The sequence below is a fragment of the Lampetra fluviatilis genome, chromosome 3 (assembly GCF_964198595.1).
Source record: "Lampetra fluviatilis chromosome 3, kcLamFluv1.1, whole genome shotgun sequence".
Lineage (NCBI taxonomy): Eukaryota > Metazoa > Chordata > Hyperoartia > Petromyzontiformes > Petromyzontidae > Lampetra > Lampetra fluviatilis.
This window is the reverse complement of record NC_136277.1, coordinates 13,236,330-13,248,469: the sequence shown is the minus strand read 5'-3', so window position 1 is coordinate 13,248,469 and position 12,140 is coordinate 13,236,330. Positions and strand designations below refer to the sequence as shown.

The 12,140-nt window shown below is 42.4% G+C and overlaps 1 protein-coding gene across 1 annotated transcript in view; it reads left to right on the top strand.

Moving 5' to 3' along the window:
* Positions 1–287: 287 nt before the first annotated feature.
* The window catches only part of LOC144948378 (uncharacterized), a 46,560-nt gene continuing 34,707 nt past the window's right edge, over positions 288–12,140 (top strand). Inside the window, exons 1-6 of the mRNA XM_078877805.1 lie at positions 288–788; positions 1,142–1,228; positions 1,641–1,713; positions 2,125–2,196; positions 2,432–2,515; positions 3,149–3,774. Of these exons, the coding sequence (XP_078733931.1) occupies positions 2,139–2,196; positions 2,432–2,515; positions 3,149–3,774 (768 nt within the window). The 5' untranslated portion in view covers positions 288–788; positions 1,142–1,228; positions 1,641–1,713; positions 2,125–2,138. The remainder of the gene's footprint in view (positions 789–1,141; positions 1,229–1,640; positions 1,714–2,124; positions 2,197–2,431; positions 2,516–3,148; positions 3,775–12,140) is intronic.

The window sequence follows — 12,140 nt, the reverse complement described above, 5'->3', positions numbered from 1 at the left end:
TCTCTGTGTGTCTATGTTGTGTGTCTCTCTCTGTGTGTCTGTGTTGTCTCTCTCTGCTTGTGTGTCTCGGTGTCTGTCTTTTGTCTTTCTCTCAAATTTTGTTCTACCTGATGACGGTTGCTTGTGCTGCAATAGAAACATCATACTCTATTATTTAATTTATTTTCTTTCTACGTGACTTTACCGAAAGAACCAAAGAGTAATTCCTGCAGTCACGAAATTTTCAAAATGTGGAAACACTGTATATTCCACTTCCCTTAATTCACAATTTTCTCTGCAGCCACAAAATATGGCTTTTACGGTGGCCACCCTGGTGCTGGAGCCGAATGGGGACTTCCCAGAGTGGCTTGAGGCGCAGGGCGTAAACGCGGAGGTGGCCCGGGCCATGGACTCTGAGCTGGGCATCCGGGACTACGGGGTCCTACGCGCCTGCGTCGGGGACGGCATCGTGCGGGCCGAGCTGCTGGCCACGGCGCGCGACCGCCTGCCCTTTGGCTTCTACGCCGTGCTACGGCAGGTGGTGAAGGACCTGCATGGCGCTGAGCTCCATGACGCTAGGATGCCGCACTTGGACGATGCCGCCGCCTCCTCCGCCTCTCTTGGCGACGTGATGCTGGGAGGCCTGGTGGACGTACTGGTTGCGTTGTTCAGCGGCTTGAGCAGTGAGCTGCTGATGTCCGTGAAAAGACTCGGAGCCATGGATGGTCTTAAGTATGAAATGCCTTCATCTGGTGATGCAATCGGTAATGAAATGATGATGGCTGAAATGGATCGCCCAATGGAAAATGGTAATTGATATTTAATAGCATTAAATAATAGATCTAGCTGATTGACACCATGGATAGCGCACTAAATTCACAATATTAGTCTTTGCTTAACCTGAATGTGTAATTTGCACCACTGACACAGGACCACTGATGGAGATGATACCACCATTACACACAGGCAGGGAGACACTTCAGTCAGATTCACTTCGTGCCTACGCGACTGAAACGTATTGCCCTGGTGGGTCGTCCCATTGTTTGTGATAGAGACCGCAGCTTGATTTCACCAAATATCAGATGGAATGAAATTTACCATCAACGCTTGAATTGTGTCATTTCTATTTGTGAATTACAAAAACACTGTCCTTTGATTTCAGGTGAGAGGGCAGGAACGCAACCTCCAGATGCGGATGACTCTCAACCCAACCTGCCAGTGGATCGGATTAAAATGAAGCCGTTTGGAGGTAACATCTTGTCAATGTAGTGTTGAGTGATCCAGTTCAGTAAGGGGGATAACTCAGCTTATTCGAATATCTCGAATGGGCGACCTCTAGATTCCAAGTATATTGTTCTTGATGAGCTACTATACATCTCATTGCTGTTGTTCATTGTTCGTCACTTCTCATTTCACATCAGTTTCAAACTGACACTTTGTTGAAAATCATTTCACTATTATGAGCCCTCTATGCTTGTAGATGCGGCTGACTTCACTGACAATGCAATGCTTTCTAGGACATCGGAGCATGGTTCCATGAAATGTTGTCTAATCAAATCTTGGGTAATTTGCCTTTTTTTTGCCAGTAGATATGTCCATCAATGTATGAATCATGTCGTGTCTTTTTGTGAATCAAAATACACCCTGTCCTTTGATTTCAGGTGAGACAGAAGATGTGAATGACTCTCAATCCGACCTGCCAGTGGTTCTGATAAAAAAATGAATCTTTCGAAGGTAACGTTTATAAGTGTAGAGTGTTGAGTTGTCCAGTTTAGTCGGGGGTATCAATCAGCTTATTCGGATATCCCGAATGGGTGACCCCTCGATTCCAAGTATATTGTTCTTGATGAGCTACTATACATCTCATTGCTGTTGTTCATTGTTCGTCACTTCTCATTTCACATCAGTTTCAAACTGACACTTTGTTGAAAATCATTTCACCATTATGAGCCCTCTATGCTTGTAGATGCTGCTGACTTCACTGACAATGCAATGCTTCCTCGGACATCGGAGCATGGTTCCATGAAATGTTGTCTAATCAAATCTTGGGTAATTGGCCTTTTTTGCCAGTAGATATGTCCGTTAATGTATGAATCATGTCGTGTCTTTTTGTGAATCAAAATACACCCTGTCCTTTGATTTCAGGTGAGACAGAAGAAATGCCAACTCCAGATGTGGATGACTCTCAATCCGACCTGCCAGTGGAACCTTTCATAGGTAATGTCTATAAGTGTGGAGTGTTCAGTGGCCCAATTAAGTCATTGGGATAACTCGGCTTATTCGAATATCTCGAATGAGCGACCTCTAGATTCCAAGTCGACCTCTAGCTCTTAATGAGCGCAGATACATCTTATTGCTTCGGTCGTTAATCATATTGTTACTTATCAGTTCACATCAATTTCAAAGTGACACTTAAAATTATTTCACTGATATGAGCCCTCTATGCTTGTAGATGCCGCTGAATTTACTGAAAATGCAATGCTTCCTCGGACATGGGGGCATGATTACAAAAAATTATCTTCTAATACAATCTTTGGTAAGTGGCCCTTTCTTACCAGTAGATATTGTGAGGATATCAATCCAGACCTAGAGGTCATCACGGCCGACAACACAATAGCTTTTCAAATGATTTGTTTTTCATGATTGCATATTTATCTTTTGCATTATTAGTTGAGAGTAAGCATCCAATCAAAAGAATATAAAACATTTTTCAAGGCAGTTGTATATCTGGAGTCTGTCTTGAATGTGTTCATTTTAAATGTATTTAATACAACTAAAAATAGGTCAAAAGGTCATCACGGACAATAAAATATATCCCACTACATGTGGACATCTTGTCCTCATTTTTATCCGGTCTTTCAACTGTTGCACAATGACATCCGACCTCCATGGTTTATTCTGACAGTCTCATCATCGCCACCTCTCTGATTTTAGGTATTGACTTGTTTAACAGTTGACACATACTTCAAGCACTGCTATTAGTCTCATCTCCACCTTCATTTCGTTTTATGTATTATCTACTCAAATGCCAGTGCTTATTTTTTACTTGTTCAAAAAAAAAGCGCAAACTTTCAATTAGAATGCCCCCACATCTTAAGAAAAAACTTGTTTTAAATTATGCTCTCCCTTAAAGTTGCATTGGCGTCTCACACCGCTCTTATGTTCAAAGCCATGACCTCACAGCAGATCGAGGACGAGGGCTGTACGCTTGCTGTCGAGACGGCCCCCGCTCCGTGGGCACACGAGGCACAGGACGCCATTAAAAATGGAGAAGCAGCCTCCACCTGCACACGCAAGTACGTGTCACTACCACCAACGGAGGGGTTCTCCTTCGAGTCGGTAGTGGCGAGCCGAAACGGGTTACCCCTGGCAGCCGTTGCACGAAGTCTGACCATCGGAGATGGTGGCTCCAACAATCCGGGTGTGTTGCCGGGATGCGTCGTCCAGAAACCTTACCGCTGCGAGGTTTGCGGACACTGCTTCTTGAAGCGCGAGTACCTAAATATCCACCTGCGCACACACACGGGAGAGAAGCCCTACTGCTGCAAGGTGTGCGGCCAGACCTTCTCGAACCAGAGCAACCTCAAGCGGCACCACTTCAAGCACACGGGCGAGAAGCCGTACGGCTGCGAGATTTGCGGCCGGGCATTCTCGCAGTCCTACAGTATGAAGATGCACATGCGCATGCACACGGGCGAGAAGCCCTACCAGTGCGACGTGTGCGGAAAAGCATTCACGCATGGGTCCAGACTGCGCCAACACCAGCGTATTCACAGAGGGTCGGGCGCCACCACCGCCTGAGAATGGAGAGTTTTGTTTATGGTGCCGCAGACATGTTCACATGCTCCAGGCCAGAGCCCCGTTATGAATGGCCCCTATTGTAATAAAAAAAGGTTTAGTGTATAAGAGCACTCCTTTGTTTGGTCATTGGTGCAGCCCTGCAATTTCTTGCCAATGCCATTGCTGGTGGTAGGGAATCTTAATGGACAGAGCTCTAGACATGCGCAGTCGTCTTGGAAGAGGTGGGAGTACCCACACTTCACATCCACACGTGTGACACGCCGATCGACGAACTGTGGTGTACCCATTTATACAGAGGTGAGGGCGGAAGATTGAATAAACTGAGACTTTTGTTTCAACTGCCGCCCTGGGAGATCGAATCGAACCAGTGGACTTGGGATTGCAAATCCAGTATGCTAACTTACACCACGACAGCATCTTGTTTATGCTTGTTTAAAATGTATGTTTATATTGACAACACCACATGTCAAGCACAACGCTGCGGGGCTTGAAGACATTGAAGTGTTGATCAGACGTTGACAACCCAGACTCTTCACACATGTGACATGCTTGGATAAACCTATGACGTCCTAGAGCTAGCCATTTAAATTATAAAACTCTAAAGTTCACCATTAATGTCAGATCAGGTAGATGTCCCTTCTGAACCTGTTTGGGAGACCTTGCAGTCACCCTTATTATTGATCCATCAAATTGCTAATGACTCACTTGCCATATGCAAGGTTATCACAGACCAGCACAATGGACCCTCGTCCTCCATAATATGTAACTAACTTGTTAGCTGGACGGTCGTTGCACATGCTTGTAGTCCAGCACTGTAGCGTCGATGATTGGTAGAACATACGAAGTTTGTGAAACTCCCTGTGGGCGTCGAGGTTTGCCAGGAGAAGGCGATAGAGCAAAATGTGTGCTCCACCTGTTTATGGGGTAGAGCCAGAGGTGTGGACTCGAGTCATGTGACTTGGACTCGAGTCAGACTCGAGTCATGAATTTGATGACTTGCGACTCGACTTGGACTTGCATAACAATGACTTTGTCCCACCTATGAGATGTGGACTCGAGTCATGTGACTTGGACTCGAGTCAGACTCGAGTCATGAATTTGATGACTTGCGACTCGACTTGGACTTGCATAACAATGACTTTGTCCCACCTCTGGGTAGAGCAGTGTTGTTCACTAATTTTCAGATAAGACATCAGTGTGAGGGCCTCCACACCGCCAGCAATGGGGTGTTTTCACATTGTCGGGGGCCGCACTAAAGGCCGTTGGTGGGCGTGGGCCTTGCAATGAAGCTCACTGCGATAAAGCGTTGCCTTTTTGCATGTGGGTTTTTTTCTGGGGACTCGTTTCCTCCCACATGTAAAGACTTAATTGACCGATAACACCTTAATATATAAAGACAATCGCAAAGCTTTGGAATTTATTGGCGGCAACTCACCGCCTCCCTGCCTTCACCGCTTGTCCGTGGTTCCTTTTCGCACCTCCGAGCCACTATCTCCGAAAGTGAGCGGATCCTGTGCAGCACGTTACAATTTTTAATTATAAATTATATGAATGTCATTCAGTGGTGGTGCTGACCTATTGGGGGCCCGATGCAGAAGTCTTATTAGGGTTGGGGAGATGCAGAAAAGATAGAGATGAGAGATTAAATAGCTTGTTAGGTTTATCTTGCTTTGAATTTGAGCTGAAATTGTATCCATCCTTATGGTTTCATGAATCCATGGTCCATTGAGCTGCTTGGTACCCGAAGCTTTTGATTGGTTTGCTCGTGCCTTCAATTGGTTCTTGTTCCTCTGAGGACGATGGTGGTTTTATGTATTTGTAATCGAGTTGTAAATTGAATGAAATAAAATTGTTTTTAACTACCGTCTCTTTGTCAATGCACTATGTTGATCATAGTTTAACCATACTTGGCCACACTTCTCATTGCAAGTTGGTGGTGGGGTAGGGGAGAGCGCTGGTAGAAGTACCAGTGCAGATATCGATAACCACTGATGTTAGCCGTAGCCTAACCGCTGCACCACTGCTCCACTCTGAAATGAGTGTGGTTTTGGTAAAACTTAATTGAAAACATTTTTGGGAGAGATTCAAAAATCCATCTGGTCACCTTACCAAACAAACATTAACCAATCAAAAAATGTGCTTCACTTTCAGTTCTGATGAAATTGGGTGCAAAAGTAATGATTTTGTAACGTGATTAATTTGGCCACAGAATTTGTTCAGTTTGATAACCGTTTTATCTAAAACCAAGATAACATTTCTTAAAATATTAAATTTGAGCATACGTCAATGAGCCCATGTATATATTTTTCTCACATTTACGGTTTTATGTTGAATGTTAACAGGGCTAACTAGTGGCCTGCTGTTGTATTGCAAGGTGTTGCAGAATATGCTTTGTAGAGCTCGGTGTAATATTAAATCACTTAAAGCTTCAGCACAACCACGTATGTATGTAGAACTTCTTTCACACCGTGCGTAGCAAACTGCTAATCGGAGGTGTGGGGAAAGGACAACGAACCAAACAGTAAAAAGTTCTAAATAAATTAGTTTTCAATCTGGATAATTTAAAACTGGATAGCTCCAGTGGCTCCCAAATATCGGAGTGAAGAGCGTTCTCGATGGCCGTCGCTCATCTGAAACCGGCCGTGTTCCGCAATGGGGGATGGATATTTTTACTTCTTTTAAACGGTGCCGTCAATATCCATTGGACATGATCAATGCCACGAATTTGTCACTGTGAAGTCATGGTGGTTACTAAAATCGTGAGTTTGAAGTTCGTGAAGTCTTGGAAATGGCTGTATAAATATTTTAGACACTTTATTGTCTTTCAAAATGTAGGGGAGGGGTGCAACCACAATTATTGTATTGTGATCGTTCCGGTAATTATTGTTCTATTCACCAACACCTTGGCCGTTCGAGTAAAAATCACCTTGGGTAAATTTGTAGCCATTGAGCCTTAACAGTTGGCTCAGCTGCAGAATGAGCATCTCGCAAACGAAAGGTGAGGTAAAATCCTAACCTAGCCCATCCTTCAAGGGTCGATAAAATAAGTGCCACTGTTGGCAAATCAACAGTCATCGTTTTATGCAAAGACTCGCTCCCTGCCATAGGAATGTGAAATTCCCACCATGTTCTCTCATGGGCTGTAAATGGGAACTGACCAGCACCTCATTACTAGCACCACATCTCATGCAGAGAGAGTCCTGACCTATACCCATCTTAGTTTTTTCGGTAAAGTCACGTCGGTAAAAAATGAAATTAAAATTAACAATAAAATTATTTTATTTTTATTAATTTTAATTTCATTCAAATGCTGAACTGCCAGATGGGTATAGTTCAAGATTTGAAGCTTTCGTGACTACAAGGATTAATATTCTTAGTTTTTTCGGTAAAGTCACTTAGGTAAAAAATGAAATTTAAATTAACAAAAATAAAATAAAAATTATTTTATTTTTTATATACATGACATGCATGACAAAGACAAAACCCCCCCGTATAGCCTTAACAGACTGTAGGGGGTAGTGGCGGCTCCTGCAAAATCTCTCAGGGGTGGCAAATGTTTGGATGATTGATAAGGATAAGGTCCACCCATGCAATGGATAAATTAACAGCTTAAGCATGTAAAGGCAACTTCACTAATTTAATATTAATGAAAAATAAAGTGACTCTTACAATACATCTCCTTGTTTGTTTCTATACTCACTATTATTACACTACTTACATCACATTACTCGCTTAATACACTGCTTACTTATACTGAAATTTTGCTCTTCTCTCTTTCAAAGTAGCAAAGTGATCAATTACTCTCATTGAAAGCAGGCATGTTCCTGACTAGTTCCCTCTCCATGGAAAGCATAGCCATTGCATTCAGACGTTCCTGTCCCATTACATTTCTCAAGAATGTCTTGATTCTCTTTAAGGTTGAGAAACACCTCTCAGCTTCAGCAGTTGTCATGGGAGTGGTTATGAGGATGTTCAACAGAGCAACAGTCTCTGAAAAAGTATCCTGGAGGTTGTACTTCAGCAAAACCTGGTACAGCGCTAGTGCACCACAGCAGCCCTTGAATTCTGGACTCTCATAAATGACAGACAGTTCAGTCTTCAGCTTCGCCTTATTTAACATAGGGTATGCCCTGACAGTGATGTTCAGAGCCTCAACAGGGAATGTATGGCCATGCTGTTGAAACATCTCTCCTTGTAGCAGCGTGGCACTTACAAGGTGGTCGGTAAAGGAGAACCTATCTTTGGTGTGCAATACAGTATGTAATTTAATGTTGGGTTTGTCTATGGCAGTATATAGTAGGGTGTAGACTCGTGTGATGTAAGAGAATAAAGTTTAGATGCAAGCATATTATATATTTTTTTTTACGACGTAGAATTGTATTGTATTACTTACTGTTAGTAACTCAACGTATTGTAGAGTATATTTAGTATACTGATGATAATATGTAGTTTATACTTTAGTTGTTTACGTGGTGGTTTTAGTTACTGCAGCTACATACTATTAACACTCCTTCCCTTCATTAATGATACCCTTATCCCCTCCCTTTGATGCTGCTGGGTTTGTCTATGGCAGTATATAGTAGGGTGTAGACTCGTGTGATGTAAGAGAATAAAGTTTAGATGCAAGCATATTATATATATTTTTTTTTACGACGTAGAATTGTAATGTATTACTTACTGTTAGTCAGAGGTGTGGACTCGAGTCATGTGACTTGGACTCGAGTCAGACTCGAGTCATGAATTTGATGACTTGCGACTCGACTTGGACTTGCATAACAATGACTTTGTCCCACCTCTGATATTTAGTATACTGATGATAATATGTAGTTTATACTTTAGTTGTTTACGTGGTGGTTTTAGTTACTGCAGCTACATACTATTAACACTCCTTCCCTTCATTAATGCTACCCTTATCCCCTCCCTTTGATGCTGCTAATCCTGCATAATGCATGGGCATATGCAGTACTAGTCACATACCTGCATTTCCCATAAATATGCTAAATTCCTCTTGATATTTCATATTCTTTTGTTAAGGCTCCCCCTTTCTTCACCCCTTCCAACCCAGCTTATATACATGCTCCAAGCACGTGTGCTGTTTCATTCAGACGCTGTCGCCTCGACAGACCTGGTTTTCACCTGAGGACGGCTACTTGCGTTGTGGCCGAAACGTCGTGAGAATTATTTTATTATGTTTTATTTTTATAATTTTATTACTTCCCTTCTACGTGACTTTACCGAAAGAACCAAGATGAATTCCTGCAGTCACGAAAGCTTTAAATCGAAATTCCACTAGGTGGCGACAAATAAAATTGTTGACTGAAACGTGCTGACATATGATGACGTAAGCACGTTAGTGCGAGCCCTCCCGGAAGCCATAGAGAATGCATTGCAGCGCCCGCCTTTCGAAAAAAATCATCTTTGAATGTAAGTCTATGGGACCACTCTGGGCGATTCTCAGCCGGAGTGAAATCGCCCAAAAAGAGGCGGTACTCCACAGAACGTGACATGACGCTGATTAGACTATATCCAGAGGCACAGTAACGGCTAGCATAGCTCTGTGGTTGAATGAGATTGTTAATGTGATTGAAAAAGTCCCTTTCACACATTGGTGGTGCATCGCCCAATCGCCCTAATGAAGAAACCACCCCTGGTAGGGGGCAAATGCTGTTAGCGAGCACCTATGAAGGCCAGCACGGCACACGAGGGGGTGGGTGGCCAACACCACGCCCGACCGCTTTTGTCTCCCCAGTGGCGATGTTTACACATAGCACCAGGTGCTCATGCATGACATGCACAACATGACATGCACAGACTCGTCGACTCGGCGTCGGTTAGCAGTCATCAGGCGGTCGTAGATACGAGTTTTTGTCGTTACTGTGGGGGTCTTACTTACTCTAAGAAAGGTCGTAAGTCGGGGGTCATCTGTATGTCGAACTTCTTTCGCACCGTACGTAGTCAACCGTGCTGATCACAGGTGCAGGGAAAAGACAACATACACAAAAAGCAGTTATAAAGAAATTAGTTTCAATCTAGATTTAAAAGTTGCATAGCTCCAGTGGCTTCCTAACATCGGAAGGAAGAGCGTTCCAGACGGCCGCGAAAGCGCATCTGAAAGAGCACAATGATGTGGTGTTTGATGGTTAAGCCAAAAGCCGCTGCTGCGAGGATGACCGGAGTTTGCGTGACGCTTTATGCTCCTTGACGAGATCAGAAAGGTATTGTGGTTCAGAGTGCGACCGTACTGTGTGGATTTTCGCTTTGGCAGTGGCGGCCAAATTTGTATTATCTTCTTGCGCACGATGGCAGCAATGTGTTCAGTAGTTAAATGTCAACGTTGAGGTCTGCTGGCCACGGAAAGGGGGCTTCAGGATAAAGTTTGTGTCGTTGTGCTTTTCCTCCGTTGAAGGAGCGCAGACGATATTGGGTTTATGATATGGTCCATAGCTTGGGTTGCATGGCCACAGTCATGCTCTGGCTTGTCTTTGATCTATCTCTGTGTATGTAGCTTTATATCTCTATGTATGTATCTCATTGGGTCTCTATCTCTACGAGTCTATGTATCTTGACGTGCCTCTATTGGTCTGCTGATTTTGTACGTTTACCCACTGACAAAGAAATGATCAGTCTATCATTTTAATGGTAGGTTTATTTGAACAGTGAGAGAGAATAAAAACAAGAAAATCCAGAAAAACGCATGTCAAAAATGTTATAAATTGATTTGTATTTTAATGAGGGAAATAAGTATTTGACCCCCTCTCAATCAGCTGAGATTAGGAGCAGGGAGTGCTCCTAATCTCAGCTTGTTAGCTGTATGAAAGACACCTGGGAGCCAGAAATTTAAATATTAAAAATAAGAATCGGGTGTTACTCATTTCTAATAATTGTTTTTTTACCCTTATATCTGGCAACAAAACTGACACCTTTTTTCAACGAGTCATGTTTGCATAGACCGCAATACCTGCAGTCATAATACAAACAAAATACATAACTCTGATAATATGCACTGTCCTTGAAGTTGATTGGTCCATTTCTGTCAATAAAACAGGAGTTGTGTTAAGATGTTCAAACACCTTTTGCAAGGAATCGAGTTTGCATTAACCGCACACAGTACTTGTTAACATGGAAACAAACATTATGCCCGTCAATTCATACAAATTTCCCGTATTATTGTACAGAGTTTTCAGGTCTATACGGCGTATATCCGTTTAAATGAAGGCAAAACATTTTTTTTTATCATACGGCCAAATAAAAAAAAGTTGTTTAACCTTTAAATTTTCTGTGTTCATTGTTTTACATGTACAACATGAGTTTGTGCATCCATATATCAAGCAAGCAGCATCAGCATGCAAGATCACAGACCGTAAACATGATAAGTAGCAACATTAACACCAATGATACAAATTTATACATGAACGTTTTCGTTTAGTAACGTAATTTTTTGTCTATTTGTGATGGAACTTTGTAGGGTGAATTTTGAGATGTTTAAGGGCACGGAGTGATCAATAAAGTCTGAATTTGTCTGTAATAAGATAGGCTCTGATAAGGGATGAGTGCTTGTGGCGAACATGCAAAGAAACATGCTTTAAGACATATTTACGATCCATTATCTATGAAAAAGGTAAAAAAAATATTTTTTTAACAACAAAGATTTCAGTGAATGCGGTGGTGGTCATTGATTGGACCCAGAGCCCCCACGTGCACAGTAGAGTACAGGGCAAGCGGCCCCATTGAGACATTTGGGCGGATTTTTTTTGCCGGTAAGCTGCATTTCGCTTGAGCTCCGATAATATATAGTGTAACAGTTATTACAGTGATATCACTTGAATGTCAATCGACTTACAATGTCAATTGACTGTTTGATCGCCAGTTATCTATCGGTGGTCACGCAGATATGCGCGATTCACACTTTAACGTTAAAGTTCCATTTCACTATACAGTTCCATTTCACTATACAGTATATACAAATATATACTGACAACAATTGGTTCTTACATATTAACACCGGCGCTCGATTCCCGTTAGCGAATTCAGCAGACGTGTTTATGATGTGTGGGGTGTTTTTGATCCGCGATTCAAGGTACGAGATGTTTACTTAAAACAAATTTAGCGTAGAAAATCGGCCTCGTGTCGAGATATTTAACTATTAAATCTCGAGCCCCAACGACTCGTTTTGCTTTTTGATCGATCCAACTCCAAGCAATTGATATAAATTTTATTCGGAAGATAATTAGAGTAATTTTGTTGTGTAAAATAGGAGTTCATTTGTTGGAATAGTTTGATAAATGTTCGGTGTCTTTGCGCTGTGCATTGATTGGAGAGGCACAAAATGGCTGCCTGAGAGCTTTGTTTTAACATTGAGC